This window comes from Microtus oregoni, unplaced genomic scaffold (assembly GCF_018167655.1).
Source record: "Microtus oregoni isolate MIOR12 unplaced genomic scaffold, Mior012 000020F_ref0000438, whole genome shotgun sequence".
Classification (NCBI taxonomy): domain Eukaryota; kingdom Metazoa; phylum Chordata; class Mammalia; order Rodentia; family Cricetidae; genus Microtus; species Microtus oregoni.
The window spans coordinates 36,725,604-36,742,767 of record NW_024543079.1 but is presented as its reverse complement, the minus strand read 5'-3'; the positions used below and the strand labels follow the sequence as shown (position 1 = coordinate 36,742,767).

Genomic DNA, 17,164 nt, shown 5'->3' with positions numbered 1-17,164 from the left:
TTGGAAAATCACATTAACTTTTAAAGCCTTGTTTGTCATCTATAGAATGAAGATAATGATGCATTTCCAATAGTGAAAATGCTTATGTTTTCAGAAGAGGAACTAGCAATGGGTAGATGAAAAATGGGCAAAAGAAACTGGGAACTGGGCATATTACGCCTTTAATCCTAGCGCTCAGGGGGCAGAGACGGGCAAATTTTCTTTTTCTTTTTTGTTTTGTTTTTCGAGACAGGGTTTTGCTCTAGGTTTTTTGGAGCCTGTCCTGGAACTAGCTTTTGTAGACCAGGCTGGCCTCGAACTCAGAGATCCGAATGCTGGGATTAAAGGCGGGCGCCACTACCGCCCGGTTTAGGCAAATTTTCTTGAATTGGAAGTCAGCCTGATCTACATAGTGGGTTCCAGGATAGCCATGGCTATGTAGCGAGATCTTGCCAATAAATAAATAAATGATACAGAAAAGTGGATACAAGTCGGACATGGTGGCGCACGACTTTAATCCCAGCACTCGGGAGGCAGAGGCAGGCAGATCTCTGAGTTCGATGCCAGTGTGATCTACAAAGCACATTCCAGCACAGCCAGAGCTGTTATACAGAGAAACCCTATGTAGAAAAGCCTTTAAAAGAAAAATGGATGCAAGACGCTGAAACTGGAGGAGGGTAAGTCAGGATGGTCTTGTACCCCGCTTAGGAGGGCCTCCCACCTAGGCTGGAAGATTCTCTCAAGCCCTTTGTAGTAAGAAGGCCCTGTCCCAGGCTACCATCTATTTGAAAAGCTGTGGAAGAGAATGGAGACCTCATACTCCTCCAGGGCACTGGTGCGGAGACAGGATAATGTAAGAGGTGGTGACAAAGAAGTTCTAGCCCAGCATCCAAGCTTCTGAGTTCTATGAAAGGCAGTTTGCCTGGGTGTGAACATTGTGCCCCTAGACCATTGGTAACAGGGTTTATACTGGTCAGGGACAAATAGCTGAGGTGCCTAGCCGCCAGGTTCTCCCAGCATCCCTCAGCCCGTACCTCAACCCCTACCCTAAACTTCTCCAACCCAGCAGCTGGGCTGCTCTTCCCCCACCTACCTTTCCCTATATATATAAAATCAACCACTTTGGTTACCTGGCCCCTTTTTGTCTGCTCTCTTTTAGGCCTCTTGGCTGCTGCACATGGTTCCCTCTCCCTTCCCCCTCTCATCACATGGCTCAGGGTTATGTCCACTCTGGACTCTCCCAGAAGTCCCTGTGTCTGACTGTGTCTCCTTTTTATCGACAGGAAACTTCTCTACCATGCCTAGGAGCAGCCGTGTCCTTTCCTTTCTCTTTCTCTTACCTGATTACAACCCACCTGCAAACCCAGGGGGAGAAATCCCACACCCAGGGGCAAAATCTTGATTGCTCCTGGGCAGCCACCATAGTCCAGGTTCTCTTTGCCAAGTACTGTTTCCTAGTCTCCTCTGAAGTGCGAGGAGCTTCTGGCCCATCTCTAGCCAACAGGACTGGAAGGGAAGAGCTATGGCATGGTTCTGGGACCTTTTCTTGGTGTGTGTGTCTGTGTAGGCCAGTGGGCAACATCAGGTGTCTTTCTCAATCACTTTCCATCTCACTTTTTTGAGGTCGTGTTTTTCACTAAAACTGGAGCTCGTGGCTTCAGATTCAGCAATACAGACTAGCCATGAACTCCAGGGACCCACCTGTATTCTGGTGGCCCCTGTGCTGTGGTTAGACAGAGACGGGGCCTCAGGGCTTGCTTTTATGTGGGTGCTGGAAACGCAAACTCAGGTTCTCATGTATAGCAGGCACTTTCTTTTTCCTTTCTTTCTTTCTTTCTTTCTTTGTTTGTTCTTGAGACAGGGTCTCACTATATAGCCCCAGCTGTTCTGGAACTTACTGTGTAGACCAGGCTGGCTGCCAACTCAGAGATCTGCCTACCTCTGTCTCCTGAGTGCTGTGATTAAAGGCCTGTGCCATCACATTTAGCCTCAGAAAAACTTCAATCCCCACTTCTAGGGTTTCTCTGTGTAACAAATAGCCCTGGTTGTCCTGGAACTAGCTCTGTAGACTAGGCTAGCATTGAACTCACAGAGATCCACTGGCCTCTGCCTCCCAAGTGCTGGGATCAGAGGTGTGCGCCACCACCGCTTGGCTCCAAAAACCTTTTATATCACGATAAAGTGGTACAAACCAAACTCATCAGAGAACTATGCCACTCTGTGGCAGAGGAAACAAGGTAGGATTAGTGGGAGGATGAAAAATCTGGACTCTGGAGGAGTGATTCTCAATCTTCTTAACACTGACCCTTTACTAGCTCCTCATGTTGTGGGGACCCCACCATAAAAGTATATTTGTTGATAGTTCATAACTGTAATTTTGCTGGTATGAATCTTAATGTAAAAATCTGATATGTCACTCTATGTTTGACCCCAAGAGGTCACGACCCACAGGTGGAGAATCATTGCTGTATCTCCACAAGGAGGTGTCTGTGACACCTATATCTAGAGGTATGGGGTAAAGGGAAAAATAAGCCACTCTTTATAAGTATAAATCTAGGCCAGGCAGTGGTGGTGCATGCCTTTAATCCCAGCGTTTGGGAGGTTGAGGAATGCAGATCTCTGAGTTCGAGGCTAGACTGGTCTAAAGAGTGAGTTCCAGGAAATGTAAATCTAGTTGTGATGTTTACAGAAAACTAATTTTTTACTGTGAGGCTTTGGGAAGACTGAAGGAACTACCATAAAGGACAGGTCACCTCTTACAGCATATATGGGTCTTTTTACCATTAACTGGAAACTGATTCTGTGATTCTATGGTACTCACTGTGAGGTGTTTTAAGTGGCTGCGGGCGGTATTTAGCTATCCTGCATCTCCTGCTTTCGGGACAGCAGCCCAGCGCACAGCTCCTAACCTAGAGCCAGCTGGTAACACTGCTAACAGCCTGAGCTGAAGAGGAAGTCGTTGCCTCCCCCCGCCCCCGCCCCCGCCCATTGGTAGGAAAGGTAGAACCACGACTCCTGGGATGCTGGGAATCATCCTTATTAGCTTATCAATTAAAAAAATTGGGTCAAATATTGGGGTAAGAACCTGAAAGATCAGAGCACTGGGAGCAGCCACCAGTTGCTTCCTGCATCTTTGACTCTACAGTCCAAAGGACTGAGATCCCCCTCAGCCCCGTCTTGTCTGTCTACAGTTCTCCAAACCTCTATGGTCAACTAGTGGCTAGCTCTGCCCTCTGACTCCAAGCAAGCTTTGTCAGAACACAATCAAAATATCATGCAATATTCCATATTATTCAGTGAGGCAGGGTCTCGTAATCAAAGCCAGAGCATGCAGATATGGAAGACTTAAGCTTTGAGCCAATCTCCTTGCACAGCACAATGAGTCCTCTGGAGAATGTTTGTTCCAGCTTTGCCTACACCCCCAAACCTTACCTCCCATACTTGCAAAAATACAAGCTGGCCACAGAATGCCATTTAAGAGGCTTTCTCCATTTTATTTCTTTGGGAAAATGAAAAGTCTTTCCATCACATATGGTAGATATATATATTTATATATTTATACATTTATATATAATTTATTTTGTGGTTGGACATTCCAAAGCTGTTCATATTTTTTTCTCTCCCCCCCCCCATCTCTGTTTTGTTTTGTGTTAATTCCTTCTCCCAGTCCCTGTGGGCCAGGGCCTGGTGCAGGTACGGTGAGGGATTAGAGGAATGGGCAGTGCTTGCCAGAGTGGCCTCCAATCAAGGTCAAAAACCCATTGAGGACCACCCCGAAGGAGCTATGCCGAGGGTTGGAGGGCACTCCTGCTTTTTTGGGGGGGTGCACAGCTCGCTAAACAGTCACCAGTCATGGAGGAGGCTGGTCAGGGGTTGGGGGACTTGCTCACAGTAGTTACCAACCCTCTCCACCCAGTCCCCAAAATTCCATCTTGGGGCTGGAAGAGGGAGTGAAAAAGAGAAATATAAGGACTGAGGGCCAAGTCTCCTCTGATTGTTATTGCTGGTGAATTGGAAATTTACTTTCTTAAAAGAGAAATTAGAATTTCCCTGCCTGTCTTGGGGGGGGATAGCCTCTGAGAGATCCTAGATAAGGAAGTGACGCTGACTGTCCCAACCCATGTCAGTCATCCCTGCCCGGACAAAGGAGCCAACTCAAAGTCTGGCCAACAGCCAAAGGGTCAGCGATCCTCAAAGGTTAGCCTTGTTCTTTAGGGGTAGTCACATCCAACCCTGACTGGCCCCTCAAAACCAGGGCCCAGGGCTCAGACTTGGGCCAGCGGAGCTGGGGAGTGAGCAGTGCACCAAAAGTCAAGCAGAGCTCTCTGCTGGGCGCAAAGGTGAGACTTGGAAGAAAAGGCAGCTTGGGAGGATGATGTGAGCGTGAGAGCAGGAGGCTGGGGGAGACAGTGAGGGAAAACACAGGAAGACATCAGACATCCAGCTGACCTCAGATTGAGGCAAACAGAATACCTAAGAGGCAGGTCGCACTTCATAGCTATAATTAGAGCTGACCAGTGACCCTGGGTATGACGGGGTCAACAAAGCAGCAGGGGATATATAGCCTTGTAGGATCCTGGCCAGAGGGTGAGGGTGGGGCTGAGAAGCCTCCAGGTGACCCTTTCCAAGAAAAGGAAGGCAGATCTCCCATGGGTACTGAGCTTCCAGCCCCAACTCTCACCTCCCTCAATATACACAGAGGGACACATGCTCAGGACTAGTCCAGGCTCTAAGGCCTGAGCCAAAGATACCTTGCTGGGGGAGGGGTTGGGCAGGTAGCCCTCTCAACCACAGGCAGGCCATCTGCTCCCACTTCTGCTAACTGCCTGGGGAAGGAAAACACTACATGAAGGAGAGAGACCAGGAACCTAGGGTCTGTCAGCATTGATAGACCCACGCAGGCTCCTTCAGGCTGTGTGGCCTAGGAGGAGAGCACAGACAATAGCATTGGACACAAGGTGACCAGCAGCGGTGGCCCAAGATCTGGGGGGGGCTGGGGTACTTCCTGGCAACCCACGCCTGCTGCCTCCATCTCCAACAAGAGGCTTCCCAGAAGAGGAGCATGCTCCCCGCACCTGGGACCTCACCCCCACGCACTCTGCCCTCCCCTACGTTCTCCTTGGCAGGAGGGTCTCGAGTGGCTACCCACAAAGGCAGTGCTAGAGCTGCATGGACTGAGGATAAGGGGGCTGGTCACAGCTGCTTTGAGAACCTCTTTGGTCTGGGGATATGCAGCGCACATGGGGAAAGGAAATGGATGGAAGGGGACATTGGTGACTCCAACCTTCAGACAGGGCACTTGTCAGAAGGTTGTGCACGCAGATAAGAGAATCAGATTTCTGTGGACTCAATGCGCTCGAGGCGGGAGGGGGTCCAGGCTTTCTTCTCCTCACCATGCTGGGGTGTAGGCGTGCTGGCACCCCCCGCTGCCCCACGCTCCCGAAGTCGCCGCTCCAGCTGCTGGTTGCGCTGGTACATCTCCACGTAACTCAGCTGGAGCTGCTTCTGGTACTCAATGACCTTCTCCTTCTCCTCCAACCACACCCGGCGCTCCTCTGCAAAGCTGGCACCCTGGCGCTCCCGGGCACGCCGCTCAGCAGCCAGCTCAGCCTGCAGTCTCCCCACCTCCCTGCGCAGGGCCCGTGTCCCACCGTCTCCCGCAGCATCCACCTCCCCATCCACAGAACCCAGGGAAGCTGCTGCTGCCACCCCAGCCTGGCGGCGCATCTTGGCCTCATCGCTCTCACAGGAGGCCAGGGCTTCCTGTGGCTCGGCCAGGTCCACAGGGGTCAGTGCAGGCTTGAGGCAGGCAGGGGGCAGCTCGCCTTCACTCAGCTCCAAGCTGGCCTGTTTGCTGCCGAAGGAGTCCCTCAGGCTGAGCAGTTGTTCCTCCTTCTCCCGGAGTGAGGCCCTACCCTCCCGAAGTTGTGAGCGCAGTCCCACGATCTCACTCAGCTTCTGCGACACATCAGCCTGGGAGTCCTTCAGTTGCTGCTTCAGGAGGGAAATCTCGCCGGCCTTCTGGCACACCTGGATAGGGACAGGCGGAAGCAGAAGGCAAGGTAAAGGCAGAGCAGACGGAGTAAAGGCTCATCTCAACCCAGCTCCCGCTCCAGGGGCACCGAGCTTCTGCTGGACTCAGGCTCAGACCCACAGGGGGCTCCCGCCTTACTCCGGACAGAAGTGACTCCTCTGCTACATTCAAGGGCAGCTTCTATTCTCAGGGTCACTCTGAACTGATTTGGTCCCCTTCCCTGTCACAACTCCCCCCACTACCCAGTAGTAAGTTGCAGCTCTGAGGTCTCCAGAGAAAGAGGAGTTGAAAGGGCGCCAGGGAGGAAAGATCTAAGCCCCCCAGCCCGCACCTCCCACTTAGTTTCCTCCATCCGGGGCAGGAAGTCGGCCTGCTCCTTCTGGCAGGCGGCCACCTTGTCCTCTAGCTCTTCCCGTTGCCTCATCAGCTGGGCTGCCTCCTCCTGCAGCTGCTTCTTGTCCTGCTGTAGCCGCAGCACCTGCAGCTGTAGGCCCTGCTGGGCGCGCTGGGCACGGCGGGCCACCTGCTGCAGCTTCCCACTGCAGCCCTGCCGGAGCTCAGCTAGCTCCCGCTCCCATGCCTTCTGCCGCTCCTCCAACACCTGGGCCACCGCGGCCTCACTCTGCTCCAGGCTGCGCCGCAGAGCCGCCACCTCTTGCTCCTTCTCCCACAGCCGCTCCTCCAGTTCCTGGATCAGTGCGCTGGGCGAGGGTGGTGAACAGGCTGCAAACGGCAGGCCCCCGCTTCCACCCTCCCCGGACCCCAGGTGGCCTGACCGCCCCATGGACGATGATGACCCACTCTTACTGGAGGCCCGCCCACTGTCAGAGGTCCCCAGATCTTGGTAGCCTGACCCCCCACCGCTGCTGCCACTACTGTAGCCGGCCGTGCCAATGCGGTTGATATGGCTGGTGGAAGCACTGAGGGGCGCCAGATGCTGGCTGTAGCTGGAACTATAGGTAGGCAAGCTGGTGAGTGAGTTCCGGCCGGAGTCTGAGAGGCCACCCCCACTCCCACCCGCCGGTGTCATGGTCCGAGACTTGTCCAGTCCGCCTTTGAGGCCAGCAGGGCCCTGGCGTCCCTCAGGGGTCCCATTGGTCTGTGGAGGACACAAGTTCTGCATGGAATGAAAGTTCTTGGGTACAACAGGCTTGAAGGCTGATGGCCGGACTAGTGGCTCTGAGCACTGCATAGAAGGAAGGGAGGGGGAGAAGAAGCATCAGATTGAGATCTTATCCTTGGCCCTTCCTCTTCCTTATGTCCAAGACTTGTTCAAGAACCCCCTTCTGCCCCAATTATATCTCCAAACCGAGTCTCCCCTGAGGCTCCACCTCTAGTCTCTCCCACAAGCCATCTCTGTCCTGAATCCACACGTGACTCAGCCCGGGGATTGCACGCCACAACTCCCCATAATGGTTTTCCTCCCAGTTCCCACGATTCCCCCTGAGAAGTCCCACCTTAACCTCTTGTCTTGGTTACCCACCACCACCACCACTCTAAATTAGGCTATGAGGCTCTCAGGTCCTGGGGACTAACCTGGTCTAGCTTGCCAGAGGTGGTCAGGAGCTTGGGTGGGTGATTGGGTTCACGGTATTGTGGTGGAGCCTTGTCGCTGCCCCCACTGCTGCTGCTGCCCCCACTGCTGCCCACCACGTTACCACAGACATCTGTGTGGTCACTGCCCCGCAGCTCGCCATTGAGGTAGAGAGAGTTGGCGAGAACCTTGTCCTCTGATGGGTAGCGGCCAGGTCTCTCCCTGCTGGTGCCACTACCACTGCTTCTTGGACCAGGGAAACTGCCCTGGCTGCCCCCACCCCCTGTTCGAGTGCCCACGCTTTTCATAGGGAACTCCTGGGCATGGGGCACCCCACTACCCACACTGCCCATGGTCAGGCGGGGATCTGGGGGTCCAAGCTCAGAAGGCCGGGGGGCAAAGGCCAGGAGGGGATCCCTCCCTGGATCAGCGCGCACAGGTAATGTCTCCAGCTTCGCCATGGCTAAGCCAGACGGGCACTGTGGGCACAAGTGGGAAGGTAGAGAGGTCAGAATTCTCCCCCAGCCCCAGGCAAGTCATCCCGGGCCCCACTCTGTCTCTCTGCGTTCCTTTCAAAGGACACCAGAGTAACCAGGCTTCCAAGATGAAGGAACAGCTGTCTTTGTCCCAAGGCACCACCAGGCACATGCCTTCTCAGCTGGGCTCACTCCTTAACCCCACTCCACCCACGAGCCTCCCAGACTCAGTGACTTCCCTGTGCTGCAATTCCCAGAGTTTAGTTTTCACTGAATTTACCCTGGGTCATGATTCCTATATTCCAGCTTCCTGGACTGGGAAGGTGGGATTGGTTTCCAGTAGGGGACCTCAGAGGTTGAAGGAGAGACACAATAACCCTACACAAAAAAAAGCTGACAGTGCGGGTCTTTCCCAGACCTCTGATCTAAGGCGGTAAACAAGGTGAAAGCTAACTACAGGGGAGACTTCTCTCCTTACCTTTCCAAAGAGGTGGGGGGCGGGCGGGTCCTCAAGCTTGGGACCCTCCGAGGCCGAGTCTGCAGGGGCCATGTGGATCACTCTGGAAATCCGGGCTAGGCCCGAACCAGCTGCATGACTTTGGACTAGCCGACCAAGCCATCCCGCACTACAGTTTTCTCCTCTGTGAAATGGGAAGAATTAAAAACCGAGCTGCCGCGCGCCAGGCGCCTGGAGGCGGCAGGCAAGGAAAAAAAAAACCCAGTCTCGGGGTTGGGTGGGCGGAGCTGCCGCTGCGGCCTGCGCCAAGGTCGCCGGTGGGCGCAGCCGTAGTTCTGCAGACCGACTTTCACAGGCTGCAAGCTGCAGCAGGTGGCAAGGAAGCCTTCCCGGAGGTTTTCCTAACTTGGCCTCCTGGGAGCCTGGCCCCAGAGTGCCCCACTCTCTGAGATCAGTACTCCATAGCAGTCCCTAAACTGGCAGAGACCCGGGCAGGGACGCAGCAACACCAAAACACCAGCAGCCAGCTCCTCCCCGCCCCCCTGGCTTTTCCCACAGGTGGGTGAAGGAGGGGCGGGACTTGTGCAACCAGCGATGATGACCCCTGAGGATGCCCTGCCTGCTGAACCCTACTAAGAATGCAGTACCACCAGGAAGAGTTCTTGGATTAGCCATTCCTCCACACCCCCCTTTCCCTTTGGACCTTGACCCCGTTCAGTTGACCATGAAGTCCTCTGAGCCAGTTCTGTTGGGTGTGCTCTCTCCCACGGAAGGGGGAGCAAGGCCCTGCTCAAAGAGGCCTAGCTTGCTTCCTGGTTCTTTTGTCTCAAGTCAGCACCTTGGAACACCTGTCCCGGAAATCTGTATAACACAGGTGGGCAGGAATCCCGGGCCAATCCTAGCCACTGGCATGAGGCTCTAATAGTTCAAATACGTGCGCCAGTTCTGAAAGAAGGATGCTCTTCAGGCCTGTAGACCCCAGAACCATGCAGGGCACCCTTTCTCCCTATTAAAATTAAGAGGTCCTTGAATAATGCTTCTACTGAGATGCCTAAATCTAATGCTGCATCCTTCCTGTCAGCCTCCAACTGCCAACAGGGAAGCTGCCAACACATTGTGGCTCTAGGTAGTGGGTACGTTCCCCAGCAAACTGGTCATTGGCATTGCAGAAATGTATTCAGTGCCTATCCCCACAGGTATGAAAACAGCATAGTTGCCACCCTCCTCCTTTGGGCCATTCTGTGCCCACGTGCAGCCTGACAGTGGACATGGGACGCACCCAGGGAATCGCTGAAATTCAGGTGTGTCACCCAAGAGTGAGGTCTCTTTTGCCTTACACTAGTTCCTGAGGTTTCCACTTGGGAGATGCTCTAGACCGCTAGCCCTCAACCTTGAAAGCCCCTCTTACCCTGAGCATCGCCCCTCGCTCATACTTACTGAGTTCAATGGAGGGGATAGCTGGGACTGGCAGGGTGAAGCCGAGAGGGAGGCCTGGGCATGGTTACAGGAAGAACTGGCAAATCCTCAAGCAGCTGGAGCTCAGGTGGAGGGAACATGAGAAGAGGCTAGGGCACCCGTGTGGGTGTGACATCATTAACATGACAGGGAAAGATTGCTTAGGAGAAATAGGTGTTTCTGAGAAGACCCAAAGATGCCTCTTCCAGGGTTGAAAGGCTGAGATTGTTAGCATCTGAGAGTGGTGTAGGTGGGCCTAGCAGCAAGCAAGGGTGGTGGAGCCCCATAAGCCTGGGAGGTAGTGTGGGAGCAAGAAAGAGTCCAAGAGACCCTGTGCCTGGAAGCCAACATGGGGAGGGGGTTCAAAACAGCCAGCCTGGAGGCCTAAGCCCATAATCTTGTCTACTTGGGATTCTGAAGCAAAGATTACAAACTCAAAGCCAGCCTGAGCAATGGAGAGAGACCCTGTCTTAAAAAAGAAACAAGTGAATAGTGATTGCCTACTTCCCTAGCAAGTGAAGACCCCAGATTCAGTCCCAAGTACCAAAAAAAAAAAAAACAAAAAAAACAAAAAAAAAAATCAAGAAGAGGAGGATGAGAAGGAAGAAAGGCAGGCAGGGGGAGCAGTGGAGCAGCTCGAGCTACTTGGGGGGAGTCACTTGAGCCCAGAAGTTTGATACAACTCTGAGAACCAAGAAATTCCATCTCAAAAAACAAAGAAATAAAACAAAATGAGAGAGACAGAGAGGGAGGGAGGGGGAAAGAATACAAGGACAGTTTCTAGTGTTGAAAAGAAAAAGGGTCCAGAAGGTAAAACTGGAACTGAAGAGTGTGGCCTGGAGTTAGCAGCTGAAAACCTCATCGGGGTCCATGTCAGAGCGGCCTTGGGAAAGTGGTGCAAACAGACGCAGACAGACCACAGGGGTGGAAAGGCCTGAGCAGACAGCTGAGGTCAGAGCGGGACTGGAGAGATGGCGCAGCAGCTAAGAGCATCCTCTGCTCTTCCAGGGGACCCAGCTTCAATTTCCAGTATCCACACGGCAGCTCGCAGCTGTCTGGGACAGTCACACCCTCACACAGACATACACTTGGGCAAAACACCATGTACATAAAATACAAAAATAAAGTAGCTGGGCGATGGTGGCACAAGCCTTTAATCCCAGCACTCAGGAGTTCAAGGCCAGCCTGGTCTACCAAGTGAGTTCCAGGACAGGCTGCAAAGCTACAGAGAGACCTTGTCTCTAAAAAGAAAGAGAAAGAGAAGTAAAAAAAAAAAAGAATTGTTGGAGAAGAAGAGGACAGAAGAGGCCTTCACTTAAGAAAGTTTGGAATCAAAGGCCTTTTGCTTTTTCTTTTAAAATTAACCCCGAAAGCTTGACATGGTGGCATGGAGGCAGAGGCAGGAGGATCAAGAGTTCAAGGCCTGCCTTGAATACATATTGAGTTTGAGCCCAGTCCAGGCTTCATTAGATCTTGTCAATAATAATAATAATAATAATAATAATAATAATAATAATAATAAACAGGATGGGAGCTTTTCAGTAAGAGAACCTGCTTATGAGTATAAGGTCCTGAGTTTAAATCCCCAGCAGCCACACAAAAAGCCAGGTATGGCTGTGCAGTGCCTGGAACCCCAGCACTGACGGAGGATCGCTGAGATTTGCTCGCTGCCAGCCTAACTCTAGGTTCAGTGAGAGACCCCGCCTCAAGGGAATGTGGCAGAGAGTGATGGAGCAGGACACCCACCATTCCTCTCTGAGTGCACTAATGGCTTCACCAAAAAACAAAAATTTTGATAGGAATTTAAAATTTGATAAAAACAGTGAAGGCAGACGCCGCTCGTGAGAGGCAGGCAGAGGACTAGCAAGGGAGCTGCACCAGAGGCTGGGGTGGAGGAGGCACAAACTACAGGAGTGACTATGTTGATTCTGAGTGACGAGAAAACGTAATGAATGCTTGGGAAAATGTTTTATAAATAACTGCGAAGTGCACGCCTTTCTGGAACCCAAGGACGGAGGACCAGAGCACAGTCTGGAGGTGGTCATGGGCCACCCCACGTCACTCTTCCTCTAGAGTGGGTCCTTGTTAGACTCAGACACTTAGGGTCCTCGGCGTTGTCCTGAGCCCTCCTTCTTGTGCTCTCCATGAGGGCTGCTCTGTAGTCAACCAGCAGGCAATTCCCATAGAGTTCCTTGTCACGACTCTAACCTGTCCTAGTCAACCCTTTGGAACTACTCCCTGTCCCTTGCCTCTTCCAACTGTGAGCTCCTGCAAGTTCTTTCCTCGAAACCCTGGTAGAGAGCTGGGAGGACAAGGCGTGGAATACAGTTCCCTGGTAAGTAGGAACCGAGGGGGGAGGAAGGGCTGAGCTCCCTCTGTAGACCAGGCTCCTGGACTGGCCTAGGTAGCTGTCATCTGCAAGGGCGGTTGAACAGCATCACTCTGGGTTGATAGCTGGTACCCGAGCCTGTCTCTGTTTCTGTTCCATCAATCCTCGGTGCCTGTGATATTATTACTAGTGCTCAAAGGGGCCAAGTGAACACTGGCTAAACCCTTCCCTGAGCAGGGTGCTTGAGTTCCTGCAGCATAAGCTCCAGGTGTAAATCACAGCTCAACTGATTAGGAGGGGGAACCTCATGCAGACCGTTCCACCTCAGATTCTCACACCTACCTTACAGCAATTTGAAGAAGGGAACATATAATGTGTCAAATGCTGGTGTTCTTTCTGGCACCCACAACCAAACAGAGCTTGTAGCAGAGTCCCTAAGGCCTCTCTTGACAGCCATTCTGTATTCCTCCCAACAAGAGCGCTTCACTCCACATACAACCCATTCTCAGCTCTCTGCCCAGGCTATATTCTCCTGGAACGGGTCCAAATACTGCTTTTCAGCAGAGCATCCTTGATACCCCAGGGGTCTTGGAGCACTTAGCTCAGGATGCCCCAGGGAGGTTGCACTGTGTTGCTTCCCCATCGGAAACCAGTGTTACCTCAGAGCGTAAAAGATGTCTTTAGGGGGTCTCTGGGCCCTGACATCAAGAAAATGCAAGGCAAATGCATGTGGGAATGTTGTTATGAGCAATGTAAGTAGGAAATGAATTCAGACAGAGAAACCAGGAAGGGCTTCCAGGAAGGATTAAGGGAAGGGATTCACGGGGCAGAACTTCTTGGTTGGGATGTATGAGAAGAGATTCCTCTTTCCTTGGAAACGTGGGCACCTGCAGGGGAAGAGGCCCATCCCCTGGATTCCGGCTCTGATGAAACCAGTGCTTAAGGGCTGAGAGTACCGACAGCACACCCCCACCCACCCGCTTACACAGGAGCCTGCCTCTGCTGTGCATGTGTGTCAGAGTGTGTGGGGGGTGTCGCCATCTACCAGCACATAGACCCCAGCCACAAATCCTCTGCAAAGGTGCCACAGAGGTCTCTGCGGTTGGAGAAATTCCACCCAAACCTCCTTCGGTCCCCACCAACGCGCGTGGCCCCCGGGGGTGGGGGCGGGGTGCAGAGAGAAGAGGTGACATAATCCGGGCCGCACCCCCTCCGGCCGCCACCCCCCTCCCGCCGCCGGGTGAAGCGTCCATGACATCATCGGCCTCATCCCCCCAACTCCTGGTACCCTAGCAGCGGGACGCGCCCCCTCCCCAGCTTCCCTCCGGCTAAAAGCGGTACGCGATGCAGCGGGCATGGTGACCTGAGGGAGAACCTGGAGGGCCGCCCCGGCAGGCCTGTATCACTTACTCACTGCCTCAGAGTCCGGCGCAGAGGCTCAGACACCGGCGACAGCTGCCCCGCTCTCTGGCGCAGCCCGAAGCCCGCCCCGCTGGGCGCGCGGCGCGGCCGGGCTCTGCTCTTGGCCCCTCCCGCCCCGCGCCCGCCCCGCGCCCGCCCCGCCCATCAGCGGCTGCGGCAAACGCGGGCCCGCCCCCCAACCACGCCCCCTGGAACCGCCAATCCTGGACGGGGGCGGGACTCGGTGCCTTAACTCCTTTGGTTGCTGAGCGCTGGCCCGCCTGCCCCACAGGCTGGGTGGCACAGACACTCGGCCTCAGTCCCTTTTAAACTCTGTCGTGGTGGTTGTGGTGGTGGTGGTGCACGCCTTAATTTCATAACTCGGGAGGCAGAAGCAGTTGGATCTCTGTGAGTTCGAGGTCAGTCTGGTCTACAAGAGCTAGTTCCAGGACAGCTAGGACTGTTATACAGAGAAACCCTGCCAAGAAAAACAAAAACACTGTACCAAATTTTGGGGGTCACCCCCAGTTTCTGCTCTCCAAGTAGTCCAGCAGGTTTCTAGTCTCTCTGAACCCCACATCTTGAATAAAAATATGAACCCTTTCGTTTGGGGGCAACCCCACTTGGATTTAACTCCTGCACCTAAATCCTTCAAAGCTGGGGCTGGAGAGAAGGCTCAGTGGCTGCTCTTCCAAAGACTCTGGTTTAATTCCCGCCACCCACATAGTGACTCGTTTCAACCGATCCCTTCTTCTGCCCTCCGTGGGCGCTGTACAAATAAGCGATCGGAACAGCCATACACAGAATATAAAAATTTAAGGAAAACAACAACAACACAAACACCTTAAGACCCTTCAAACCAGCCAAGGTGCTTCCGGGGTGTGAAGGTACCTGTGGTTACCATATCGCTGGAGAAAAGCGCCAGTAAACCGGCCAATTAAAAATTTGTCGCTACAGAAAATATGTATTTTATTCTCCAGGGGGGGTTGAATGTTTTCACCTTGTGCTCATGTAAAACTAACAATCTTCTTTCCCATACCAAAGAAGCTGAGTGGTGTAAATACTTGATCTTGACTCAGATCTCCACCTTGGCAAAAAAAGCACATGGCGTGTACTGCAGTGAGAGCCAGTGGCCCAGAAAGACTGCCGAAGACTGCCTTGAACTACGGCCTTGGCTTGATGAGAATGGGACCCAAGCTAGGCCCAGACTTCAGCAAGAGGCTGGCATGTGATTTAATTCATAATATCTGTTGATACCTGAAGAGTTTCGCCTCCTCTCATACTCATCCTATGTCCTCTTCATACTCATCCTATGTCCTCTTCATACTCATCCTATGTCCTCTTCATACTCATCCTATGTCCTATTCATACTCATCCTGTGTCATAGTTTTTTATTTTTTGCTTTTTTCTCTAATTTTTTTTGTTTTCTATGGTTACTTCATTAATGCCTGTTTTTAGTTCTAATGATTGCCTTTAAATGCATTAACTAACTTCCTATTTCACAAGTATTAGTCAATGACAAATCACTTTTATGTTCTGGAACTCTAAACCAGTGTGTCACGGGATTTGCAGTGATCCTCCTGGCTTGTGGCCACCAACCATATCACGAGATAAATTCATTTTTTCCAGTCAGAGAGGTAATGTGCCTGCATGCCGCACTTGCTTTAAACAGATAAGCCCTGATCTGCTACCTTTTCAGTGCGTAGACAATGAAGAAGGGGGGGGGAGATGGAAAGACTCTCTAAGAGAAATTTTCTTTTCCTTTTTGATGGGGGCATTGAGGCAGGGTCTCTCTACATAGCCTGGCTGTCCTAGAACTCACTTGGTAGACCAGGCTGGCTTTGAACTCAGAGATAATCACCTACTTCTGCCTCCTGAGTGCCAGGGTTTCTCTGTGTAGTCCTGGCTATCCTGGAACTCACTCTGCATTCTTCTGCTTCCCAAGTGCTGGGATTAAAGGTGTGCACCACCACCACCTGGCAAAAACCTGTTTCAAAAGAATTGGGTCATTCATAGCTATGTGTGGTGGCCCATGCCTGTAGTTCACGCTACTCAGGAGCTTGGGATTCAAACTGGAAATCAGCTTGGACAACATAGTAACACTCAATTCAAAAAAGTAAATTAGGGCTGGAGAGATGATTCAACAGTTGAGAGCACTGACTGCTCTTCTAGAGGACCCAGCACCCACATGGCAGCTCACAATAGTCTGTAACCCTAAGATCTGACACCCTCACACAGACATACATGCAGGCAAAACATTCATCCACATTAAAAACCAAAAACCACAAAAGGTGTCACATTCCCGTAATCCCAGCACTGGGCACTGGGGTAGGAGTGCTACAAGGCCAGCCTGGGGTACATAATGAGCTCCAGATCAGCTAGGGCTACACAGAGAGATGGTGGCTAAGAAAATTAATAAGACAAAAGGGAAACCAGTACCTGAAATTGTGTGTGGTGGCCCTCTTCTGTATACCTAGCATTTGGAGCTGAGACAGGCAGATCAAAGTTCAAGGCTAACCTAGGTTATATACTGAGTTCTAGGTCAGCCTGGACTACATAGTGAGATACAGTTTCCAAACAAAGAATAAATTAACTTTAAAAATTTCCCAAGCCAGTCATGGTGGCTCAAGCCTATAAGCCCAGCTCTTGTGAGTCTGAAGCAGAATTACTGTGACTTCGAGGCCAAGCTGGGTTACATACTTTCAGGCCAGCCTGAGCTAGACAGGGAGATCCTAGGGAGGGTAGAGAGGAACCCTAATTTATCACAGCTGATATTAAGACTCAGATTATGTACTACCTTGATTTTGGTAAGATCAGGACAGTGTAAATGGTCTAAGGACAGGCTGCCCTCCTACTTTGTGTGAATAAAGCTCCAGGGCTCAAACTGGCCAATCACACGCATTACCAGAGGTAGAGGGCACCCCGCCATCTTGTTATTAGGATGGTTGCCTCCACAGCTCCTACTTGTTGTCTCCAATCCTAAGTGCAACTCCAGTGCAGCTGTGCCTGGCCCGCAGCATCATCTTCCCGTGAGCTGTGGGCACACTTAAGGAACACATGCTATCAATCTCACCTGTCTAGTGTTAGGTGTTCTGTTTGGCAGCTCCTGTAACTTTAGGCTTGGGAATCCCTCTCTTATCAATGGGAGAAAGAAGAGCCATTAAAAACAAAAGTCAAAAGAGATGGATGGAGAAGAAAGGCAGGCAGGCAGGCAGGAAGGAAAAGAGAAAAGACTGATGGTTGGGTCTGGAATGGTGGCAGGCAAAAGCAGGTGCATTTCTCTGAGTTCAAGGTCAGCCTGTTCTGTGTGTTAAGTTCCAGACCTGACAGCAGCACAACCTGCTAAAAAAGAACACTGATGTGGCAGGGTGCAGTGATCCCAACACTGGCAGTTCTCTGAGTTCAAGGCCAGTCTGGTCTACAGATCTAGTTCTAGGATGGCCAGGGCTACACAGAGAAGCCCTGTTTAAACAAACAAGAGAGGAAAAACAGAAGGAAA

General features: G+C 52.1%; 1 protein-coding gene across 3 annotated transcripts; it reads right to left on the bottom strand.

The window, feature by feature from the left end:
• Positions 1–3,504: 3,504 nt before the first annotated feature.
• Positions 3,505–13,807, bottom strand: Lzts3 (leucine zipper tumor suppressor family member 3). Of its 3 annotated transcripts, none has more exons than XM_041670434.1 (5): positions 13,675–13,807; positions 8,502–8,664; positions 7,550–8,026; positions 6,345–7,199; positions 3,505–6,009 (listed from the first exon to the last, which is right to left on the bottom strand). In XM_041670434.1, exons 2-5 carry the CDS (start codon positions 8,571–8,573, stop codon positions 5,311–5,313), a joined length of 2,103 nt encoding a protein of 700 aa, XP_041526368.1. In that variant the 5' UTR covers positions 8,574–8,664; positions 13,675–13,807; the 3' UTR covers positions 3,505–5,310. The 3 variants fall into 3 exon arrangements, with proteins under 3 accessions (XP_041526368.1, XP_041526370.1, XP_041526369.1); XM_041670436.1 differs by having other exon boundaries at positions 6,408–7,199; XM_041670435.1 differs by having other exon boundaries at positions 13,679–13,781.
• Positions 13,808–17,164: the final 3,357 nt, after the last annotated feature.